The sequence below is a fragment of the Triturus cristatus genome, chromosome 1_2 (assembly GCF_964204655.1).
Source record: "Triturus cristatus chromosome 1_2, aTriCri1.1, whole genome shotgun sequence".
NCBI classification, from domain to species: Eukaryota; Metazoa; Chordata; class Amphibia; order Caudata; family Salamandridae; genus Triturus; species Triturus cristatus.
This window is the reverse complement of record NC_140580.1, coordinates 839,808,766-839,834,855: the sequence shown is the minus strand read 5'-3', so window position 1 is coordinate 839,834,855 and position 26,090 is coordinate 839,808,766. Positions and strand designations below refer to the sequence as shown.

The 26,090-nt window shown below is 45.6% G+C and overlaps 1 protein-coding gene across 19 annotated transcripts in view; it reads left to right on the top strand.

Moving 5' to 3' along the window:
* EIF4G3 (eukaryotic translation initiation factor 4 gamma 3) overlaps positions 1 to 26,090 on the top strand; it is a 1,568,346-nt gene that overhangs the window by 1,110,000 nt on the left and 432,256 nt on the right. For 15 of the 19 annotated variants that reach the window (XM_085608969.1, XM_085608977.1, XM_085608975.1 and 12 more), the window contains one exon: positions 17,107 to 17,204. In XM_085608969.1, the coding sequence (XP_085465095.1) occupies positions 17,107 to 17,204 (98 nt within the window). The remainder of the gene's footprint in view (positions 1 to 17,106; positions 17,205 to 26,090) is intronic. The other 4 variants (XM_085608978.1, XM_085608986.1, XM_085608966.1 and 1 more) reach the window with 1 other exon arrangement.

Sequence of the window (26,090 nt, the reverse complement as noted above, 5' to 3'; positions counted from 1 at the left end):
GGGATGGGGTGGCCATATGGGAGAGCCGGAGATCAGAGGCCTCTGGTCTCCGGCGGAGTCTCGTCTCCACATCAACCTGTTGGAGTTGAGAGCGATCCGGCTTGCACTGAAAGCCTTCCTTCCCTCTGTCCGGGGAAGTGTCGTGCAGTTGTTCACGGACAACACCACCGCCATGTGGTATTGCAACAAACAGGGCGGGGTGGGGTCGTGGACCCTTTGTCAGGAGGCTCTGCGCCTCTGGACATGGCTGGAACACCAGGGCGTCACCCTAGTGGTTCAACATCTGGCGGGCTCTCTGAACGCCAGAGCAGACGAACTCAGCCGCCGGTGCATGATGGATCACGAATGGCGTCTGAACTCCGAAGTGGCGCAAGGTCTCTTTCAGCAGTGGGGAGAGCCTTGGTTAGATCTATTCGCCACCGAAGAGAACGCGCAATGTCAGCAGTTCTGCGCGTTGCAGTTTCCAAGGCGGCACTCGCTCGGCGACGCTTTTCGTCACGAGTGGAGTTGCGGTCTGTTGTACGCCTTTCCGCCTATACCACTTCTGCCCAGAATGCTGAAGAAGATCAGGCACGACCGGGCCCAAGTCATCTTGGTGGCCCCGGATTGGGCACGAAGGTACTGGTATCCCGAGCTACTCAGTATGCTGACCGATCCTCCGATACGTCTGCCCCTTCGGGAGGATCTTCTGTCGCAGCAGCAGGGGACGGTCCTCCACCCGAACCTGTCCAGCCTCCACCTCCATGCGTGGAGATTGAGCGGCGGCAGTTGATGCCATTTGACTTGCCTCCTGAAGTCTGTGATATCATTCTGGCAGCCAGGCGTCCCTCCACAAAGACGGTATACGCCTGCCGGTGGAACAAATTTGTGGCATGGTGCACAGCAAAGGCTGTGGATCCCCTTTCCGCCCCTCTTTCTGAGGTTCTCCTCTTTCTTCTTTCTTTGGCCCGGCAGGGCTCTGCCCTGGGCACCCTGAAAGGTTATCTTGCTGCCATCTCTGCCTTCTTGCGGCTTCCTGATCAGCCTTCTCTTTTCAAGTCCCCTGTTGTTACACGTTTTCTAAAAGGCATTACTCACACGTTCCCTCCTGTCCCTTTTGTAATGCCTCAGTGGGACTTGAATCTTGTTCTCACCTCAGCCTCTTCATAATTGTCCTCTTCGTCTGCTGACGCTTAAGACTGCTTTTCTGGTAGCCATCACCTCGGCTAGACGGGTGAGTGAGCTCCAGGCTTTATCTTCAAAGCCTCCCTTTCTCTCTGTTCATCCGGACAAGGTTGTCCTTCGGCCTCGTCCCTCCTTTCTTCCGAAAGTGGTGACTCCATTTCATCTTGGGCAGTCTGTCACCTTGCCCACCTTCTTTCCGCCTCCGCATCCTTCCAAAGAGGAAGAGAGGCTCCACCGTCTGGACCCAAAACATGCGCTCTCCTTTTATTTGGACCGCACAAAGCAGTTCCGGGTGGATGACCAACTTTTCGTTGGATACGTGGGTGCTAAGAAGGGAAAAGCTGTGCACAAACGGACCATCTCTCGGTGGGTCGTTTTGTGCATCAAAATTTGTTACTCCTTGGCAAAAAAGGACCCTCCTGTTGGGCTGCGCGCCCATTCTACTCGGGCCACAGCGGCTACTACTGCTTTGGGACGGGGTGTCCCTTTGCAGGACATCTGTCAGGCGGCAACGTGGGCTTCGCTACACACGTTTGCCAGGCATTATTGCCTTGACAGCCAAGTCCGGAGGGATGGCTTCTTTGGCCGTTCTGTCCTCCAGGACTTTCTGGTGTGATCTTGGTTCGCAGACCCACCACCGGGGATGGTATTGCTTGGGTATCTATTCTAAGGTGAGGAATCTAACTAATGTGTTTCTTTCAGATGAACAAGTTACTTACCTTCGGTAACGATGTATCTGTAAGAAACATTAGTTAGTTAGATTCCTCACCGACCCACCCATCCTCCCCGTTCTGCGAACTGACATCTAGGGTTAAGGTTATCCTTTTCAGGCCCCTAGATTTTATTTTTGGCCCCAGTGTCGGTCTTTGCATGGCTCTGCGTTCCTGGCGTGGAAAGCTATGTACAAGAACTGACGTCAGTGCGCGAGGGCGGCGTCTAAGTACTCCGACGACGTCATTCCGGCGCACGACGCCGACGACGGACGCGGAGCCGCAGACGACGCCTAGCGACGCGCAAGGGGTATTGCTGACGAAAAATCTTCCGGATCCAGTCTGACGCCTGGGGATATTCTAAGGTGAGGAATCTAACTAACTAATGTTTCTTACAGATACATCGTTACCGAAGGTAAGTAACTTGTTCTTTACCTACATTCTAAACTTGACACTGCAGTGATTTATTAAATTGTTCTCAGAGAATGCTGCATTGTCTACATTATACCACGGTGTTATAAAACAATGAGAAATCGCAAAGAGGTTTGTTTACACTTTTTTTTGTTCGACATTCCCCGTCAAATATGCTCGTTTCATGTCAGCTCGTGGCATGCAGAGAGGCTTATATGAATCATGATTCTAACACTAACCTTGCATTTTGACCTCCACACTTTTTGGGTGTTTTATATTCGCATGTCAGAGCGCTCAGCAGCAGGAAGCAAGAGCTTGGCAGGGAAACAATAATGCAAGCAGCTCTGGGTGCTAGGAACGAGGAGGCGTCACTGGCCTTCTCACATAATGGGGACGCAATTACCAGCAAAATATAGAGATGCACTCAAATTTCCAGTGGAACGGAAACATGTATTTTCTTTTTGTTTACGACCACAGACGGCAGCGCAATGTATTTATGTACACCATGGGTGCAAAGACCTATGGCAGGGCTGCGAAACTTCAAAACGTGCTACCCCGCCTCCATTAATAACACCAATCGCGTGGGCAAACGGAAGGCAGCTGGGAGGAGGGTACTGGACTGTAAAAGAAAAAGAGTTTCACCTCTGCAATTTTTGGAGTACTTTGTAGCGCAGAACAGTATGCATCGTATAAGCAGGGAACAATAGGGAGGAAAGGGTTAAGGATGGGTGCACTGGGAGGGTGACTCAAAAGCCTAAAAAAATGCTGATCCTCTTGGAGCCTTGATGTGGCATAACATCTAACGCTGCAGACTTTGGAACTGGGAAACAGGGTTGGAGCATAGGCGTAGGCTTTCTCCGTGCAATAAAAAAATAAAAAAAAAAAAGCTGCAAGGAGAGGGCAGAAGGAAAAAGTAGTGCATTGAAACAAAACATATGGCCACTAGTGAAAGGATCTGTGTTGCAGGGGTAGTCGCCAGGGTGATGACAAAACAACCATAAGGAGGGACAAATGTACACTATTCATCAACGAAAGCAATGGAATTTGTAAAGGCAGACCAAGCAACCAATGAAAAAGCGGAGGGCATTTTTTAAAGCCGATAGAGAGATTACAGAATGCCTCGTAGAGCAGGGCTTGTGCACAGATTATAGGCTCGATCTAAAAGCTGACAAATGCATCAAGGGCAGGGGGAGCAATTTCCTAGAGACAGCTTTCTTCCTTTTGAGGTTCTGTAGAAAGATGTTTTGGAAGGCAGTGGTTCACTGCCTTGCAATCTACAGAAGTGTCTAGCTTCACAACTATTGTTACAGTTAAACAACTAGTTCCACATTCCTATTTGGACTACTGTTTAATAATGGCCAACAAAACTAAATCAAAAGCATGCCTATAGACATACTTCCAAGTCTTTGAAACAGCATTTGGCAGTGAATTATCATCAGATCAGCCTAACCTGTTAATCTTTATAATCGTCCTTGGAGTGGTGATAAATACTGTCTCGAAGCCAACAGAACGCAGCATACGGTCACTGTCTAAGATGCACAGTGACATCTTGCTCAGAGGTCTCCTTTTGGCTGATGAAACACACACAAACTGAAAATGACAATCCTTGGTCAGAGCCACACATCCAATAAACTCCGGCCAAAGTAGACTGAGAGACATATAACCAATCACTTGAGAGGAGCCCTACTGTTCCGATGAAAGGAATATTCCTTCAAAGATAGCCAGATGTCAAGTACTAAGGAACGATTCTTCCTGTGGACACCTAGCCCAAGAAGGAGCACTCTCCATCATTGGTCGTTGGACATTATCATATGTTAAGACTGGGATTTTTCATAATAGCCTCCTTGCCAAAAGTCATCAAATCTGCCCTTCTGAAAATCGACAATACTATCATAATGCAGTACAACAGGGCACATTGATCACAGTGCCTCAAGAACTGAGGATGTCTGTTAAATGCCTATTTTCGTTGACATTGCATTACCTCCCCAGGATAAACAGAAAGCAGCCTCGGGCAAGAAGACACTCCCATGAGTGAGCACGACATAAAAATCATACATCTTCCAGCTTCTTTGTAATTGAATGCAAACTGATGAATATTTGCTTCTTCCCGCAAAGACCCACGGAGTAGGCAATATTAACTAATTGAAAGGGAATTTGCGCATTTCCTTTTTTTCAATTAATTTTTATTATAGTATAAGAAGAAAGGTATCAGTCATATGCGCGAGACACAGTGAACATGTACAGAAAGATTTACATACCAATAATGTGCTGCTAGAGCATTGTTCTTTTTTTCCAACAAAGCAAACTGAGAACTCATCATTTGTTATAATTTTGTATAACAACCTATGTATGCAGATGCCAAGTGTACTCAGAGATAAAGTGACTACATTGAGTTATTTAAGTGCTGTCATAGTATTCCATTGTATGCTAAATGTAAGGTGTGATCTTGGATAGGGAAACCTAAATAGTGCATCATAGTACTCTGATTACAACAGGTCGGCGTATTGAGACTTTAATCTCACCCTAACATATGTATCAGTGGCAAGCAGGAAGGTCCTGAGGGGCTCCCAATATCTCTGGGTATAGACGTTGGCGGCATGAATTCAGCATAAAACTGTTACATTACAGTAAACCATTGCGTTACCTGCTGCTTGTATTTAGGGGTTCAGCCCATGCCCCAGCAACAAATCTCTTAGCTAGTATTAGTGTCATGGCAGTAAAGCACCAATATGAGGCAAGAATCTCATCTCCCATCTCATTATAGCAACTCTTGGGTATCACAGCAGATCATATCCAATGATGTTTGATAAAGCAGCGATTACCTCATGCCAATGTGTGTGGATGCCAATCATGTCCACAACAAGTGTGTAAAGTCTGCCCCAAATTGATCACATCTTCAAAGTCTGGGTTCTCTCACAAGCTGAACTTGTGTTGCATTTTTGGGGTGCAATATGCCTCGCTTAGTAATTTATACATTTCTACTTCCTCAACTAGTAACCCTCTCAGCCGAAAATATTTGTGGGATAGTCCTTAAAACCGTAAGTTGAGACTGGCAAAAATAGTTATCCTACCTATTGCACATCAGCACAACCAATATGCCCTTCAAGACCTGCATCATGCACCAGGAACGCAGCAGGAGCTTTCATACTTCTTCCAGTGCCTTCAGCCTAGCAGCTTGACTGCAGACGTTCTAGCGTTTGGACATCTAAACTTGCATGTCAGGAGTGAATGAACACATTGCCTCCGTCTTCAAACAGATTCCACTATCCTCTCCTACTGACGTGTTTTCCAAACTTGTTAACCTTACCAGTAGCATTAGAGCATAATAAGTGAGCGACAAAACTACTAAGTCTGAATTCCTTGCCTGTATACTTCCATCAGATAAGCAAGGCAGCCACATGAAACTTGTTTTTATTAGGCTTCTGCCTCCACTATTGCCATAAGATTGATGCAAATTGTGGCACTCTGGTGTTAAAGGCAAACCTTATAAAGAAAAACTAAAGGGCTATCTCTTTACCCACCTCGCTTACTGCTTACTACTCATTTCAAGAGTAATCTGTTAAAAGTGCATTGCTGGAAAAAAAGAAGTTATTTATCTAAAAATATAGACATTTGCCAAGATTTCAAGCAACCAATAGTACTGTTAAAATAGCATTTCTGGAAAACTATATTTACAAGTAAGTAAACTTAAATTTTACTTACTGTTTATGTACTACTTTTTAGTTCGAACCTGCAGGCAGTGCATGTGTGCATTTGCGTGTGACAATCTATTATCCTTAAAAAAAAAAAAAAAAAAAAACAACCGCTGGTATACCCAATAGGTCTCACTTTTGGGACGTTGTTTTTCCATGCAACACATTATTTTGGGTGCTGTGCCACCAGGAATTCAAGAGCTAATCAATTACTACACACTGGATCATGCATCTGATTCACAAATACATACTCTTCTCAGGAAACATTTATTGAAATTGCAAGACTTTTTAACGCACAGCGAGAAAGACAAGTGCCTCAATGCAAGTCAACAGTACTATAACATTCTGTGTGTGGCCATCTTGAAGCTGTTTCCTTGAGAAATGTTTAAAAAAAATGGAGCATGTACTAATGCTGTGCAGCAAGAAGCAACAGGAGGAACCAGATGCTTTAAGTGCCTAAACTGGAAGAATGCGTGAGTGAAGAAGTTAGACCTATGTCCAAATTAAGAGCACAGTACTTTTTCCTTTCAAAGATTCCCAAATTAGTTTGCATGTACTGCACAGAATGAACTTCAACTGCGGTGTAATGGAGCCTCCAGGTAGAGACCATTTGACAGTCGGGGTGGATGGTGCGGTGATGTCATCTCCTGAGGGAGCAGGACACGGCTGACACCAAGGCACCACCTCTGGTCCTCTGTGTGTGCAGGCTGGGACGGGGTCTGAGAGTGGACAGGCAAGAAAGGCCTCGCAGTCCCTGGGGAGCCGCTGTGAATGTGCTTTGAAATCTGAGCTAGAGGAGGACTTCAGGAAGAGACAGCGGACTACCAACTGCTATGCAGCTGTGGCAGTGGCAACCCAAGCTCCAGAGTAGGCTGGGGGGAGTGCAATATCATCCAATCTATAATCTGTTCTCTAGAGGTAAAAGAACATACACTCTGAGTGCTTCAGACAAAAAAGGAACAAAGCAGAAGGCAGGATGAGTCTCACGAAAAAGAGTAATGAAGGTGGGAGACTGAAGTACATGGGCAGGAGAAAGCAAATCGGGTGGGAAGAGAGGCACACGAGATTGCTGTAAATGTACTGTCATGGAGTGCTTCACGAGAAAGGAAACAGGAGGAAGGGCTAGGGAACATGGAAGCAACACTGAGGAGGGCAGGGGGACGCTAAGGTAACATGGGATGTATAAGTAAGCCGGGGGAGGGTGGAACAGCGTGTAACAAGTACTCTTCCATGATGGCAGACAAGTCACAATCGGAAACAATGGCTGAGATTACGTCAAAAATGAAATGATGATGCCGATGTCATCTGTTTCTCGCCTTTTTAGGTAGAGCTCTGCGAGGCATGCTGTAATTGAGAATGTAGTGGAAGCCCCGCCCACTCTCCTCCCATATTTGTCATTGACTTGTGTCATAGTACTTGTTAAATGCTGACTTCTGAGTCGTAAAAAGGCTTGGTAGTCTCTCCTTGGTACCGCCTTTTCTCCTTTAGTTACCGCCTATAACGACTGGACCTTTTACTTGGCTTGTTACACGGACTGCCTTATAAGTGGGTGAGCACTATTTTATTTATTGACACTGGGGACAATGGTGGCTGCTTTTTTAGGTCGAGCCTAGCGGCAGCGCGCATGCACTGCTCGCCCTCCGAGACTGTTGTAGTAGAGTATGGGAGAGAAGCCGCTCCCACTCCTACCTACCATATTTTTCATTGGCTTGTGTCATTGTCTTTCGTGAATGCTTCCTTCAGAATCGTTAATAGGCTTGTTAGTCCCTCCTTAGTAACGGCCTTGTCTTCATTTGTACCCTCCCATGCTGACTGGCCCTTTTTCCTCAGGTGTTACACGGGACCTGTTGTTTAGTCTGTAAGCACTGTTTACTTTATTGAGTGTCTCTTAATGCAGGCCGGACATGCGCTGTTTCAGCTGAAACCGTTTGTGTTTTTTTAAGCAGCACGCCGCCCCCATAATATGGGTGCCTGCTTTCAATCACTTTAACCCGCCATTATCTCGTGTCTGTTTAAGTCCCCATGTAAAATGGATTTTGAAATGATTAGCGAATTAAGTCATGTGAATTCCAGGTAGCAGATAATGGGCTAATGGGGCTGAAGCTGACAACAGCACATCTGTTACATGTCATCTATACTGAAGCCACCTGATGGGTTATTTTCAAAAGCCTGTTTTTTTAACCACATCTCCAATACCACCAGCAATCCCTCCACCAATACCACAAGCAATACCACCACCACCAATCCAATACCATCACCACTAGTACCACCACCACTAGTACCAATACACCACCACCAATACTCCACCACCACTAACAATACCACCACCACCACTAACAATACCACCACCACCACTAACAATACCACCACCAATACCAGTACCACCACTACCAATACCACCAATTCCACCACCACCAATACCACCACCACCACCCCCAACAATGCCACCACCACCACCATCATCAATACCACCACCGCCACCAATATCAATACCACCACCTCAGCGCTCTCGCTCACTAGTAAATAGCAGGGGCACTGTACGAGGCCAGAGCTGCAGCCGAGACCATCCATCCATCCCTCCCTCCCTCCATGCCTTCCATAAGGCACAGCCCGCACTGCACCAGGAGGCCTTCTACAGCTGGAGTGTTTTTTATTAGGCCAAAGATAGCAATGACGTTACACAATGCCACACTGCTCACTCCAATCACGGAGAGGGCAGGAAATAGCCCCCCACCTCCTGCTCTTCCTCCTGAGCCATGACAGTGTAATCACAGAGCGAATGGTGTTTGACCACTTTGTTGGTGTTTATAGTTCGGATCATATGTAAGTCTCACTTCACACTTTGTGTCTGTGTAATTTACAACACTTACATATCTTCTTCACTGCACTATTTATCACTACTTTGAAGACATCACAGGCCGGTCCCTTCCTCTGATATTTACAATCTAACAAGCGGTCGAGAAGGCCCTTTTTGCAATGCAATAGGTCTCACATTTGCGAGAGTTTAAGCTATTAGTATGGTCAATGACGATGCCTTTTATTTATGTTTTAAAACCCAAGACCTAAATTAAAGGCATTGTCATTTACAATGCCAATAGCTCAAACCCATGTGAATGCGAGACATTATTGCATTGCAAATTCTTGTTTTGTATCTGCATGCTGAGCACGGCGCCCGCTTTAGAGACACTGCGCTCAGTTTTTGTTTTTTTCTGCTAACTTTAATTTTGAGCGTGGCGCCCACTTCAAGGACACTGCGCTCAGTGGCATTTTAATTTTTTTAAACTTTAATACGGAGTGCGGCGTTCCCTTAACGGACACCGCGCTCGGTTGCATTTTGTTTTTCTTTAATACTGAGCGTGCTGTCCCTAAAGCGGGTACTGTGCTCTTTCTTTTTTCCTCATAATAATGGCGACCGTTTCAGAAACACCGCGCTGAACCAGGAGCAGCTTCGGCTTCTTTGCTGCCCACTATCCGAACACCCTCCCCACCCCCCACCTCAGCCAGTCGGCTCTCGCCTCTTCTTTTGACACCCTCCCTCCCTCGCTTGAGGGAGCGTAGCTTTGGGGCAATCTTAGCAAGTGAAAATAAGCTTTTGCAATGCAATAGGTCTCGCATTTATGTGAGTTTAAGCTATTGGCGTTGTGCATGAAAATGCCTTTTACTTATGTTTTGGTTTTTAAAGCATAAATAAAAGGCATTGTCATTTACAATATCAATAAATGCGAGCCCTATTGCATTGCAAATTATTTTATTTTAGATGTGTGGCTGCTCCGGTTAGGGATTAGCATAGTATATGTCTTTGGCGGTGTGGGAATTTTCAAGAGCACACAGATAAACAAGCATTGAAAATGCAATCTGTCTCGCCCTTGTTTAAGTTAAAGCAATTCTGTAGGTAATTAGGTGGCTTTTTAGCTTTGCTTTCATTAGTGTCTTTCAAACTTTCATGTACATAACATGCATATGTATGCATATATGTATATGTATACATGCATTTATATTTGTGTTTATATAGATATGCAGATGTATATTAAGGGTTATATATATGTATGTATGTGTGTGCGCGTTGAGAGGTAGAGATAGAGAGTAGAGAGAGAGAGGCAGCGGGGTTGGTACTTGAGTTGAGGATGAGAGCACACTACGCCAATTTTCGCCACATTTGTCGTCTCCACAAAATGCCATATCAGTGTTGTGTCATGCTATATAGATGTGTGTACTGGCCGTGTTTTTGCCATACTACGGTCTTCTCTGTATTCACAACCATTTCCGCAGATAAAAAGAAAAAATTGACTTGCTGACTCGCCAGTCTGTGCGATTATTAATGCAACAAATCCTCGGCGCGACTGAGAAACATCTCCAAACCCCGCTAAAGCGTCACCCACTACCTCTCGCACGAGCTTCCTGACGAAACCCCAGCCACAATTCCAGGAAACGCAGAAAACAAGCGAAAGAGAATCGCGCCGGAGCTTCTCTTTATGGGGCCATGTGTTTGAAACACATGGCCCCATAAAGATAAGAAACCTTTTGCGACCCACGGAAAGCAGGCGAGCCCGTCCAAGTGGGCCGTCTGAAAAAGCCAAAGGGAGGCAAAATGGAAAGCTCTTTTCCAATGGTTGGCCACCGTTTAGCATAAACGGTGACGCCAGCCAATGGAAAAGAGGGGCGGGTCTTAAAGCCCTTTACTGTGGCTACTCAAAAACATTAAATCTCTCCGATCGAGCTGCGCATGTGCGCCGCCACGCTAGCCGAGACCTAAAAACTGGCCTTTCTTGGGCTGCCTGTGAACTGGAGTTTCAGCTTCACGGACCCTTTCGGTTTTACAACACTTCACGGGCACTGGTTTAATTGCTTTAAAGAAGGGCGGCTGGCATTTCTCGTTTCATCAGTCAGGTAGGTACGTTAGCCAAGGAGCCGTTCCTGTTGGGTGCCCCTGCTGCATAGTGACTGCGTAGATACGCACCGCTATGACCCTTTTGTTTGGACTCGGAGTAGCCCCCTAACACTCAGTAATGCCTGAGTCGCGTTGCTCGAGAAGTTACAGCGCTGCTATTTTGGCCTCCCTCACTCTCATACTAATGGAATTCAGTATGAAATGGAGGGTCTCGAGAGCCGAGTGGGGCAATACATCCTGGGACCTGCAATCCATTTTATTTGACAAAATGCACCAACGATACCTGCACAGCTATGAGAGATGGCGGTTCTTAGAAGATAGTTGAAAGCAACTCTGTCTTTAGAGTGAAACATTTTTCTGAACTTTTGCTCGGAATCATCAGTGCTGAAAATTGGTTTTTGTCCATTTCGCCCTCATGAAGGAACCGCTGCTGTAAACAAGTCTTCTTGCCAGCGTGCCTGCTTGCATGAAAGAAATATAAATGTTTTTTGGACTGTAGGGACATGCGGATCGGCTGAAGATTTCGAATAGTGCAAGGTCTCAATGTACTATGGTTGGACCGCACGAGGTGGGAACGGGTGACGTGTGTTAGTATTTCCACAAGAGTACAACTTTAAGCCGTGGATGAGAACGTCAGTATAGTGTCCGTATTACAAAAAAGGAGGACGGTTTGGCTGATTATAAGGTCACAGTGTGCATTGGAACAGGGACGTTAATAAGGGTCCTTTTGACGAGTTGCAAATAACGGGCAATTGGTGTTTCTACGGGGATCTGTTCAAATATTACAGGACCAGACCTTGGGAATATGATTTATAGAGGATGAGAATGAGTCTAGTGGCTAAATGATTGCCCGCACCCAGCTCTGAAATATATTGGATTATCCTGATTTAATGAACGGACATCAGGACTGTGTTCGGGGTTCTATTTGGGACATTTTGAACTGACTCGTGAGCACAAACTTCCAGACTGGGGATTCCGGTATTCATACTATTACGCAGGACTAGTTGCGGTCCATCTAAAATTCTGGCTTTTGATTTCAACGTTCATGCCTTGAAAAAGTCTAAGCAAAAGACGAAACACGTGTCGGCAAATCGTGTGCTGGGAGTTTTAACACTTTTATAATATGAATAAAGACTGCTGAACAACAAGAAGATTGACCTTTCTGGATTTCTGTTTTTGATTAATATTGTTGTTGTCTCCATTTGTAGTAGAGGGTTATTTATACCCAAAGGTGTGATACATTTTAATTAAGACCAAACAAGGACAAGTGGTGTGCTGCAAAAGCCTCACTTTTTGTGTTCAGAAATGTAAATGTGCAAACTGGTTGATCTGAAAATGTAAAGGGTGCCTAATAGCCGGCATTTTCTTTAATTGATGGAGTCAGTTAAAGCTTCCTGATGGCACAGAGTAATTCTTTTTGAGTGGTATTGCACGGGAGTTACCAGCTGAGCTGTGAAGTGTGTGCTTTTAATGGACAGTTAAAAAATGCACTATGTACAATCTGGGTTACTAAACTCTATATTTCAGAAGCACTTTATCTTCAATCTGCTTGCACATTTTGTAGCAGCCAGTGTTTAGGCAGTGTGTAATGCAGATTTAAAATAACGACTTGCATGTTCACTGCTTTCGGTCACAGATTGGGACTTCATAGCACTAAACATACACAAATCACTATTCTTTACTCCGTCAACCAGCATTCAGTTCTTTGGCTCTTTGGTTACAGACCTAGACCTCTGCAGCTTTAACTAATAGAGGTTTCAGAATGTACGATAGTTCCCACTAATTAACTTTACTTTTTCATTTAAGCTGTGCTAGTTACCTATAGCTGAAAGACCGAAAAAAGTTACTGAATAATTTGGTTTTTTGTCACACTTTTGACCCTGCTCCCATGCTCACTCACCCAGCCCCCTCTGCACATAGCATCACAGTTCCCATACTCTAACGCACTTTGACCACCGCATACAATTCGGTATTTCCTGTTATATTTTTTTCTTTGTTTGCATGGTGCTAAAAACTCCTTCCCCTTTATGTACTAGATATCCAGACTGTTAATGTGCACAATATCTTAACGTTTCATTTTCAACACCTACAGCAGTAATAACACTGTGCATTGGCAGGAAGGAGTTCTTACTTAAAAGGGATTTTCTTTTGCAGTATTCAACCATGAAACCAAGGTTCCCTTCAGTTTCAAAATTGCCGTGTTTACAATCCTGACATGCTATTCTCCACTTTGCACACAAATGTCTCTTAATCCAATGTTTTAGCTGCCAGATTTACATGGCGGGAACTCGGCCCAAGGGCATAGGAGCGCATTACACGAACACCACTTACATAACACAAGGTCAGATTTATTTTCCTTTATGCAGAATAACAGATTTGCCCAGAATCACAGGATGTTGAGCTTGCGCCGGGATTCAAACGGGTTTTTTGCACTTTCAAACTCAGGAGCTCAGGGGTATGCACAAGATTAGCATACTTGTGATTAAGATCGCAGAGAAAGGTTATCTGTGAAATCTGCTTTACTAAAACAAGTAATGCCTGCGAACTGTGAAGAAGAATGCCTGTGCCGGTTCCTTCTTAGTGTTTTTGCAATTCTGATTTTAAGATCCCACGGGGAATCCCTAGTCTCAAACCTAGGGCATCTGCTGCGCTAATTTATTGCGCTCATTCACTGTAACATACAGCAATACTGGGGGAGTGAGAGTAACCGACCAAGAGGCATTTGTTATGTATGAACGTTTGGTGCCTCTTTAGATGTTTGAATTGCAACATTTTCTCAGCATGTTTCTTTTATTAACACAATTTCTCCCAACTATTCGTATTTTACTGATCATGGATATTCTTTTGCTTTGGGAATTGAAGATCCCTATCACACTGCTTCTCGTCCCCGTTATAGTAAAAGACCACAGTAAAGAGAACTCCTGCCTTTCCCCCCACACACATTCAAACACTTTACCCATTATTACAATAACAACTAGACCAACGCATATAATAAATGCGAGACCTATTGGCTTTGTCAGTGCTTATTTTTCTTGAATCCTTCCTTCTCAGGACTTGCCCATTTTCTTTGCTGCTGACATCTACTTATGCGTAGTGCCATGGTGCCACTCTGAACTTTTTAGAGATAGGGGCTAAATGGCAAAGCACAAAAGGGTTCATAATTTTCTCTTTTTCCATTACTTTCCTCTTGCAATTCTACAGTTCAACACCAAATTTTAAACACCTGGTCTTGTTCTTGCAACAGTCAAAGATGAATTAGGACATCCCTTGAAATCTGTGTGGTGTTTATTTTTTTTAATTGTAATTGGAACCATGGAAAGGCGTGTGCTGGACATGCTCATTTTTAGGACACACATGCCATTGTTTGGCATTGGTTGACATCACTTTCATTTGTTTGCTTCTTCTTCGATGGCTTGCCTTCTGCTTCTTGCGTTTGTCCCTTGACCTTCCCACCCATACGTCGCTTCTCCCCACCCATAAGTCTGTTGATGTCCAAAGCCCTCTTAGTCAGTAACTTTTTATTAAATTACATTTTTGGGGAAGTCACATCAGGTACCATTTGCTGCTGTGCCGCTCCATGGAGGGAAAACCACTTTCACACAATACTACATTTCTTTTAATTTACCAATCTAAATGTTGTCTGCCATTTTAGATCAGAATAAATGGTGCCTGCATCGTTTCCGAGGTGCATACATGCATTGTGATTAAGCTATGTCTGAAGGGTTTTTAGTAACTCAGGAAAAAAGGCGCCCAGCTCAATAAACGGTTGAGTGTAAACTGAATCTAAAGTGTACGGTGCTACCAGGTAAGGGGATAATTCCCTAAAACCCCTCAATGTCTGTAAGGTCAAGCCCTACACAATGTCAATGCAATATAAGTCCCGGGCACATGTGAACCAGGTGTTAAACCACTGATGGTTTTAAAGTTTCGAAAAAAGCCTCAATGTTCAATCTCCAGTATATTCATTCTTGTTTTATTGTTCAATGGAACACACGAAAACCAGCCGACACGTGTTTCGTCGCCAATAGGAGTTATCCCGCGACTTTCTCAGGGCTGGGAAAGATACAAATGATGCTATCAGTGTATGCAAACAGTAACAGCTTGTATATTCGTGATTAAGTGTCTCGAATCAGTGACTTACACCTTAGAGTGGAAACCCTAATATGATGAAAATCAAAAAGCAACCACATGACGTCAATGGTGACTTGTGTTGAAGGAAGGAAGAATATTAAATGAACAACACATACTGACTTGTAAAAAAAAGTGAAACAATGTGACCATGTGGACTGTGACCGGAGAGACAATCTATGATTGTCACACAGAAAACATATAAAAAGAAATAGGTAAGCGTGGATCCGTTCAAAGGATATATCATGGAAAAGATAATAAATATTCATCTTCTGTGTGGATAAGATGGAGGAACACTGAAAATAAAAGTAGTAGACAAGTTCAATGAGTGACAGAAAGACTGACCACTGTGAGGCACCATATACTTTGGACTGTCACACTGTTTAGTATTACGTCTGAAGCTGGGTTGGAATTATCACCGGCAACTAGGTGAACGCGTCAGTGCTTTAATCATACCCCACCTTATTTTTGTCCTCACTTGTCTGCCCCTTTCTCACTTGGCAATAGTAATTATATTTATTGGTTTTTTCTTCGACTCCTTAGCTAATACGAAGATTGCATCACTCCTTGCAAGATATCACTTGAGTTCAGACATTGTTCTTTCTTATATTGGATACATCGTTACCAGCCGGGTTGGAATTATCACCGGCAGAGCAGTAAGTGCTCTTTTCAATTCCTTTAGAGTCCTTGTCTCTGTGTCCCAGTGAAATAGTTACTTATACATATTCCACTTATACCCTTGCAGTTCGTACCATGACTTTCACCACCTGTCTTAAGGTATTTTGCACTTCAATAGATTTGGTCAGTCTTTCTGTCACTCATTGAACTTGTCTATTTCTTTTATTTTCAGTGTTGCTCCATCTTACCCACACGGTAGATGAATATTATCTTTTCCACGATATATCCTTTGAACGGATCCACACTTAACTATTTCTTTTTGTATGTTTTCTGTGTGACAATCATAGATTGTCTCTCCGGTTATAGTCCACATGGTCACATTGTTTCATATTTTTGTCACAATTCAGTATGTGTTGTTTATTTAATATTCCTTCCTTCCTTCAACACAAGTCACCATTGACGTCATGTGGTTGCTTTTTGATTTTCATTATATTAGGGTTTCCACTCTAAGGTGTAAGTCACTGATTCGAGACACTTAATCACGAATATACAAGCTGTTACTGTTCGCATACACAATTCGTATCATTTGTATCTTTCCCAGTCCTGAGGAAGTCAAGGGATGACTCCCATTGGCAACGAAACACGTGTTGCCTGGTTTTCGTGTGTTCCATTGAGCAATAAAACAAGAATGAATATACTGGAGATTGAACACTGAGACTTTTTTCGAAAATTTAAAACCATCAGTGGTTTAACACCTGGTCCACGTGTGCCCGGGACTTATATTGCATTTACAAGTATTGTGATGTATGCGTGAACATACATCCTCATGCGTGCCTGGGCAATGGCACTGTTATATCATTGCACCTATTTGTTTTGCCCCTCCCATTTTTTTTGGGGGGGGGGGGGGGGGGGCTGATGCTGTACAGCACAAACAAAAAGGATTAGCAACACCAATTGGTTTAAAAGGCATTACCTATTGGCGTTGCCAATGCTTGTATTTTTATTTTTTTACTGATGTAACTTCATTTGGGTTTCTAATTAGAGCTTCTGACAACAGAGTAAAAAGAGTGTGATGTTATCACTGTGCTGGCTGGATGGGGGAGACGGATGACCTCTGGGGAGAAGTTTAACATCAGCACTGTAGTAGGTAGACTCGCAAATCACTCGATTTTTCGAGGAGCTGTTGTCCGGTTTAGTAATGTTGGTGGTTCTTATCACTACAGGTTGTTAGCCAATTAAAAAAAATCTGCTTTAGTGAGGTATATTAACTTTATAGTACTATATTATAACATACAATTAGTTCTATATGAATCGACAGCATTTAATACCACCACAAGAAAGACCTGACTTGCAGTAAATGGTGCATGAAAGCACATCCTACAGTGTTTTTGCTGACCTAACTTGCAAAGTACCTCATATATCCATTATGTACAAGCATGTCATAACTAAAGAAAACACTTTAAGTGTGGAACTTCAAAGGCTTTGCTTTTCTCAGCAGGTGGGCAGAGGTCAGATGATAGTGGATGGAACACAGTGCAAGCACCGAAGAATAACCGTGTGCTGGATCCCAGTAAATTCATGAAAATTTCAAAGGTGAGTGAGAGGAAAGAGCAATTTCTGTTATATAGCAGTCGTGGGCCTTAATAATTGAGCAAAATAACCTCTTTTATTACGGGTATTTGGCAAAGCCTGTGCATGCCCTTCTTGTTACTCTTAGCCTGCATAGTGTTAAAGATTTAGGTTCCCTTTTTTGTTAACAATAATGCATTGAGATTTTCTTTCCTTTATTCTGTCGTAATAAGATTTTGCACACGACAGATCTATTTGATATTGTCGTTCTCTTCCAGGGGGTCCTCATCAATAGCCATAAGCATTGAATAGTTCCAGCCTATACCAAAGGCTAAAAATGTCCAAATTACATTGAGTTTTCATATTAAATCAAAATTATCAAGGTATTTCTGTCATAAACAGAAAAAGAGACCATAAGATGGTTAAACATGTTTAAAAGGAAAATGAAAGGGAATATGAGACATTCTTAGCCCATAGGCTGCATTCAAAATACAAAAGAAGAAAAACTGGCACCGTGCCTTTAAGAAATCACAGGACCACCAGTCTCCCATCATGCCTCACAGGTGACAGTTAGGTCAGTTCTTTTTTCCAGTTCCTACTATTAGGATCCTGGAGCACTGAGCTCTGCTTTTTTTAAATATTTTGTCAGAAAAATCTCTACTTTCAGTTTTCAACTTTATCTGAAAGATCTCAGTACCTAGAGTACAGTTTTTCTGACAGAAATTATATCTTTTGCTGTCGGTCATGCCTTCACTTTTTGTGGTGTCCCTCTTGTTGAAAAAAAGAAGGCACAGACTGATCCCCACTCAATCTGTATCGTGTGTCTTACAGAGTCCCCTCATCCAGACTCTTGTCCTTATTCACAGAAGCTCTCCAGGTGAACTCTGAAGGACAGAGAGAAAATAAGGCTGCATGGACTCCAGGAGAGAGGACTTGCAGGATCTGCAGGAAGCCTTGGAGTCTCAAAACTCCTCCAAAGAGTCCTTACATCAAAAAACAGTCCACAGAGGGTGATTTGATGAAAGACATGAGAAATAGCAAACCCAATCAACGTTGAGAGATAGGACGTCGAAATCGGTAAAAATACCTGTTTGTTCGACATCAAGAGTGGCTTCGTATCAGACTCGCCACTTGACATCAGGACACACACCGTCCTCGAGAATTCCTTCGATATCGAAGCCTCATCGTCACTCAATGTTGAGATCTTTACTGACATTGAAGTGGTCGTTGGTGACAAGATCGCCATTGAAGCCTTTACCGCCCTTTCACCATCAGTCGTCGACATCGAGACACCCGTCGACCTCAAAGGATATGTCGTCGAAAGATATATCTTGTTCGGCGGCCAGGATCATGACGACAACTTGCATCCTCTATGTGAGAAAGTGGATCTGTATATACTGTTCCCAAATAGGTACAGGGTGTACAGAGTCCACAGTCCCCAGAGGTTTGACAGAGGCTAAAGTTAGATATAACCTTACTCTCTAAAGTGGTAGCTTGGTCAAGCAGTAAGGCAGTATCAGAGGACAGTGTAAAGCATTTGTTACACACACTCAGTCAGCAAATGGTCTCCCACACTCAATAACTGAACTCTAGGCCAATGGTTTATATATAAAAAAATATATGCTTGTTTTATTTTAGAACCAACAATAGCTATTAAAATATACTTTCTCAGAATGCGATGCTTTATATAAATACTTTTGCAATATGCAATTGACCTTTGTAGAAAGTTACAAGTGGTTGCAATAGGCAACACAATTTTAAACACAATCATGCATTGAGTTCAATGGAAGTTTCAAGTTATTTGCAACAGATTACTTTTAGGATTACTTTTGGAATTCCAGGACTGGATCCTAGATTCAGTCCTGGGTCAGTACTTGGAATCAAGTGATAAAAGTCGACTTAATTACTGTGATGATTTTCAGACAATATTTTGCTATTTTAAAAGTTGACACTTGGAAAATATTTCATAGAAAACAGTCAATGATTCCCTATGGAAGAAAATTCAAGTTGCAGGTATAGTATGTTCTCGTTACCTTTGTAATCCAGTACTGAGTGCCTAGACTCAGTACTGGGACCTTTATCCAAAACAGGTAAGTAATTACGTTTTCAGATATTATACGATTTTTGAAGAATATTTAAAGGTTGCAGAAATCGACACTTAGAAGAAATTTCACAGGAAAACAGTCAATGGTTTCCTATGGAAGAAAATTGGGTTACTGGTAAGTACGGTTGTGAATATCTTTCAGAGTCTGTGCTGGGCACCAAGATCCAGCACTGGGAGCTCACCTAATAGCAGGTGAGTATTTTCGTTTTAGTTACTCGGCTGATTTTTTGTGAATATTTTAAATTTTGAAAAGTCCACACTTAGAAGAAATTTCAGGAAAAACCAGTCAATTTTACCCTATGTAGAAAATTGAGTTATCGGCTTTAAGGTAAGTACTCGACCGGCAGAGTTAAGGTTCTGGGCATAGACTCAGGGGTCTCTCAGGGTCAAGTAGGTACAGTTGTTACACCCTCAGCGGCACAGGGGCAGCCGGGTGCAGAGAGAGTTAGGCCCAATGTTATCCTATGGGGGGCAGGGGGGCCTTGGTTGGTGGCTGCTGACTAGCAGGCCCACGCGGCTGTGGGAGCTGAGCTCTTGGTCACTTGCTCAGGGCAAATGGGGAAGTAGATAGGTGTAGAGGTTACACTCGGCGGCTGGGTGCAGGGTGCTTTTGAGCCTTCGGGCGCTCAATTGATTTCAATGGGAAAGCTCCGGTTTAGAAAAAGACTGCAAGCTCGGGGACGAAGATTCTTCAGGTGCCATTACCACTTCGAGAGGTAAGTTGGATAGTTGGAGGATAGGTAGGTACCCCGGAGTTGGGCACAGGGGACCGCGGGGCGCCAGGTTCAGGGGTGCCTTTTGGTGTCGGGAAATCTTACCCTCTGTTGATCGCAGTTGGGGGGGCACCAGGTTCTGAGCCTGCAGGCGTCGTCGGGAGCATCGAGGGAAGTCCTTGCGTGCCGGACTCGGGGTCACAGTCGCCGTGGGGTCGTCCTCGTGTTCTTTGTTCACTCCGGCACAGGCCAGGCTTGGCAGGTGCAGAGTGTGAAGGGTTCGCGGTTCCGGCTGATTCCAGGGATTAGAAGCAGATTTTGAGTAGAGCCTCTAAGCATGGTAGTCCCAGGTGCTTAGAGCCAAAAGGTAGCTAGGTCCTCCGAGGTTTGTGAGGTTCCTGGCCACAAGAGATGCAGGAGCAGGTTCGAGGGTCGACCGGCCGGTAGGGCTGGGGCCAAAGCAGTTGGTGTCTTCCTCGTCTTAGCAGCTGCAAGGCAGGTCTTCTTTCTTCTTCCTCTTCTTTGTATATCGGAATCTGGAATCTGGGGACGGAAGGTTCAGGGTGCCCCTAAATACTAGATTTAGGGGTGTTACAGGTAGGTGAAGGGTAGGGACCAATGGGTCCCTGTCCTGGGGTGGGTACACCCCCTATCCTGCCTATCTCCTGTGGGAGGGGGTCAGTGGCCTAGTCCTGATTTGGCAGGGCTTCCCATCTTCAAGATGGCGAGAGCCCGGAGACGTGCTTCACCTCGCCTCCCCCACCTGAGGGGTGGGGTTGGCAGGCTGGCTCATCCCCTGTCCTTATTTGGAGTTTCCGGCAAAGCTTCCTGCCAGAGTGGGGGGGTTGCAGTGGCCTGGGGAAGCTGACAGAGGCGGCATGCCTTTGAAGCTTCCCCCTGCCCATCCTGGGGGAGGAGATCTAGGACCTCGCCCAGGATGTGCATTGTTGCAGGCCCAGGGGAGCAGAGGCTCTCCTACCCAGGGATCCAGCAACATGTCTGCTGTGTGGCAGCCTAGGCAGCCTCTCAGACCAGACGTGGATTGTAGGTTAGGTTTCAGGGGGCATCTCTAAGATGCCCTCTGGGGTCCTTGGTACATTAAATCCCACACTGGGATCAGTGCGGGTTTAATGTGCAGAGAAGTTTGATACCAAGCTTCTCAGTCTTCAGTGTTGGCAATATGGTGCTGTGGAGTTCGTGTTTGACGAGCTCTCAGCACCATGTACTCCTAAATGCAGCACTGCACTTACAGTGCCCAGGAATGGACCTGGGTACTGTAGGGGCACAGGGCTCCTGTGCCTCTGCCCATACCACTGGCATAGGGCACCCAGCTAGAGGGGTGGCTGATGAATGCCAGGGCAGTGTAGGAGGTGGGCATGGCACACAGGGAGGCGTGCCATGTCGAGTCTCTGTTTTGTCTTGCACCCAGAAACTCAGCCTGCAAGGGCAAGGTGTGTGTGTTAGGGTATAGGGCCTCTAAGGGTGGCACAATGAGTGCTGCAGCCCTCAGAGGCCTTCCCTGGTCACAAGGCCCTGGGTACCTAGGGTACCATTTAGCAGGGGCTGACATGTGGCCAGGGTTTGCCAATTTGGGTTTTAGGTTTTTAGGGAAGGATCATAGGCCCTGGGCACCTGATTGGCAGGAGTCCAGGGCACACTCAGTCAAAGTACATCCAGCAATTCAGCAAAAAGTGGGGGCATACCATGCAAGAAAGATGGCACTTTCTCACACACTACCAAGCCGAACTGCCAATCAATGAGTCCTTACTCCCCTGTTACCTGCTTCTGTTGGGGGGGTTGGGGGGGATGGCAGGAGTATTATCATGCACCTGGAGGAATGGCTCAATATCACAAGAGATAAGTGGGTATCAAACATTGTGCAAAATGGTTACTCTTTTCATTTCAAATCTCCTACTCCTGCTGGTCCACCTTTGAAAATGTCATCAGCGAGACCTCTTGCAAAAAGATGTCATCAGTCTGTTCCAAAATGAGGCCATAGAGGAAGTCCCTCGCATCCAAAGAGAGTTCAGAATCTACTCTCACTATTTCCTAGTTAGGAAAAAGGGTCAGAAGCAGGAGTTCAGATCCATTTTGGACTTGAGAGTACTGAATAAATTTATTCGAAAAGAAACATTCAGGATGCTTGCATTCCACCAGATCTACCCACAGTACATCAGCGAGACTGGATGTGCTCTATAGATCTCCAGGATGCATAGTTCTACATCTCAATTATCACAAAAGACTGGAAGTTCCTGTGCTTCAAAGTGGAGGAGCACTATCCTTACAAAATGCTGCTCTTTGGCCTGAAATTAGCTCCCTGAACATTCTCAAAATGTATGGCCGTGGTCACAGTAACTTTAAGGAGAAAGAGAATTAGTCTACCCTTACCGAGACGATTGGCTCATAAAGAGTTCCTCTCCACACAAGCAAAAGAGCATTACCGAATTTGTGTTGAGACACTGCATAAGCTAGGTTGCATGTCAATAAAAACAAAAATCCATGCAACATCCAGCCCAGATCATTCATTACTTGGGGTCTACTCTAGACCCAATCACCGTGAGTGTGTATCCTTCGGTGGAGAGAGCATGCTCAGGCAGTTTGTGTCGAAATCTTCGGCACACTCCTCGTCCATCTGCCTGACAGATAACGTCTGATAGGAGGCGCACCCGCATGGGTTTTCATAGTCTCCCACACAAGACTGCACATGAGTCCTCTGCTACAATATTTAGAGGTCCAGTGGAATCATGTTTCGGATCACTGGGAAGACAAACTGATTCTCTCACAACCTGCGATCCAGTTGCTACCAGGGTGGTCTCAGAGACCGAACTTACTGGTAAGAGTTCCTTTCCACCAGGACCCTCCCACTCAGATGCTGATCACGGATGCCCCTCTCCAGGGATGGGCGTCACGCAAGTTCCTTCAAGATCCAGGGAGTGTGGTTGTATAAGGTCAGAAGTATCATATCAACATGCTAGAGCAGAGAGCAGTTCATCTAGCCCGGAAGTCCTTTTATCCATTGATCACAACATGCTCGCTCCTTGTCCAAACCAGCAACATGACCCCCATGTACTACTTAAACAAGCAGCGAGGAACTCAATCTCGTCTCCGGTCCCTGGAAAGTGCAGGCCTTCTGGAAGTGGTAGATAGCCAGGAACTTGACAACTTCATACATTCACCTGGCAGGAGTTCAGAACATCCAAGTGGATTCTCTAAGTTGCAGTTTACATGAAAACCGTGACTGGATTCTGCACGACGTTGTCATGCAAAAGATTTTTCAAGCAGGGGATATCCACACATGGATCTGTTTGCAAAAAATGCCCCTACTACACATCCAGGTTTTCCCAACCATGGGGGAAGGTGAATGCCCTTTTGATAAGTTTGTCAGAGAAATTTCTTAACGTGTTTCCGCCAATTTCTACGGTGATCAAAATGCTGTAAAAGTCTAAGATCGCAATGATCCTCTTTGCTCTGGAATGGCCTCGCCAGTGGTGGTTCACGGATTTGCTTTACCTGTCGCAGAGACCACACACGAGGTTGTCATGCAGGCAAGATCTCCTGCTCCAGCTCGGATGGCAAATTTTCCATCCTAACCCTCTCTTGCTGAGGTTGACAGCATGGCTCCTGAATTCCTTCAAAATCGACCCTTAGGCTTGTCGCAGGAATGTATCAACATTCTCAAAAAATCCAAAAGACCTTCCACCAGAAATTTAATTCTTTCAAATTGAAAAGATTTTATTTGTGGTATGCCCATTACAATCTCCATCCAATTTAGAGTCAAGAAGATGTAATTCTACCTTACCTTCTCCATTTAGCTAAATCTGGTCTGTAGTTTTCCTCCATAAAGGTACATCTGACAGCTGTTACAGCTTTCAGAAAGTCCCCTACACAGACCTCTTTCTTTCAAATGCTAATAGTCGAGGATTTTGTAGAAGGGCTCAAAAAGATATTCCTTCCGGTCAGGTCACCTTTTCCTCAGTGGAATGAGGTCCTTTCAAAATGAATGGGCCCCCCTTTTTGAACCAATACACAAAGCCTTGTTACAACACCTCACGGGGAAGGTGCCTTTTCCCGTAGCCATTACTTCAGCACGTAGAATGAGTGAGATTGTCTCTGTGTGCTAAAGAACCTTATACAGATTTTCACTTTAATAGGGTGGTCATGAGGACCCATCCTAGTTTTCTCCCAAGGCGGTGTCTGATGTTCACATTAACCAAACCATCTTAGGGTCTTTTCTAACCCCTTCACCCCAGCGGAGAGGGCTTTGTATTCTTTAGACATTAAAAGGATCCTAAAGTATCTGAAAGAAACACGTAGTGATAGATTCCTTACCTTAGAATAACCCCCAGGCGTCAGACTGGATCTGGAAAGTTTTCTTCAGCAGTACCCCTGTGCGTCGGAAGGTGGCGTCGTGTGGCTCCGGGTCCGTCATTGGCGTTGTGGTCGCCGAGATGACGTCGCGGCAGCTACTTAGATGCTGCCCACGCGCGCTGACGTCAATTCTTTGTTTTTCCGCGCCAGCAAGCGCAGATCCAGAGAGAGCGGTACCCCCAGTCACTTTTTGAATGACTTTTTCAAGGCCTTTTTGTCTCTGTTTTTCGAGTCGTTCTACTCCTGGTGCCTTAGGGATGCCCGGCTTCAAGTCTTGGGGGACTGTCATCGCATGATGTCGGTGACTGACCCGCACCGCGTGTGTCTCTACTGCCTGGGGCGTGACCCTGACCCCAAGTCGTGCCCCGACTGCCGGGCCTTGGAGCCGAAGACTTTGTGGAAGCGGTCCCAAAAGTTGCTTGAAGTCCGGCAGTTGGCTCCGCGCCGCTCAAGGTGTCGGTCCCGTGGGAGGTCGAGGGACCGGTCGCTGAGCTATCACCATCGTTCGTCGGGATTAAAGTCTTCGCACTCTGGGTCAGGTAAGGCGAAGCATCACAAGAAGTCGAAGAAGCATCATCGTTCTCCAACTTCCCCTTGCGCGGGTGCGGGTGGTACCTCCCCCATGGCTACGGCAGAGCCTACGCAGTCGCCGTCGGCCTGCACGCCTTTCCTGGGTCCGTTGGCGACTCCGCCCAGCTGCAGGAATTTGTCAACCATGGCCAGCCTCTTTGGACCGTTGGGTGCTGCCGGCACGCCTTCGGGCCCGGCTGGCCCGACTGGGGGTCCTCGCCCTTTACTGTCAGCAGCTCCGGCATCGCTGTCGGCTCTGGCCCCGGCGCAGCATGACCCCCAGGGATCCAGGCCTGGATCCCAGTCAACGCCTCCACCGACGTCGGCACCTCCTCCGACGTGCCACCGGACGACGTTGTTCCCGGTCTCAGCCCCGATGTGAACACGGCGCCGGAACGACGCCGATTCCAACGCCAATGGGGCCTTTCTACCCCTACGTCCAACCTCCTTATTTTCGGCCTGTACATCAGCCTTCGGAGGAAGAGGAAGACTGAGAGGGGTCTGAGGACCCTCTCACAGCTCAATGTGAGTGTGAACCGGACTGGGCAATGGAGCTGGGGGATGCCAGTGGTCTTAACACCTCTCCTGACCTTGGCATGCTAACTCCTCCTACCGTGGCTACGGAGGAGGGTACGAGTTACGCAGTGGTGTTGCGTAGGGCGGCCGAGGCTTTCCACCTCTAACTCCCTAGAGTGGCCGTCAGGACTAACCTCCTGACAGAAGTGCTTCAGCCAGCGGCTACCTCTGCGGAGCCACTGCTGTCTTTTAATGACGCACTTTCTGACATTCTTTTGGGCACCTGTTCCATGCCAAACACAGGGGCTCCTGTGGATAGGAAGTGGCCCGGCGCTATCTCCCGGCCCAGGGCAACCACCTTTTCCTTTCCCAACACCCCACCCCTGAGAGCTTGGTTGTCCAAGCCTCCACGTCCCAGAGCGCATTCCCTACCGCACCCCCGGACAGGGAATCTAAGAGACTGGAACAGTTCGGGAAGAAAACGTTTTCTTCCGCCAGTTCAGTGCTGCGGTCTGTGAAAACCGCATGCCTCTTGGGCCGTTATTCCCACTCTAGGGGGTTGCAGTCGAGTTCACAATCCGTTGTGGCCTTGACACCGCTGCCACTCCTGGCTGAGGACAACTGGTTTCTCTGGGGATG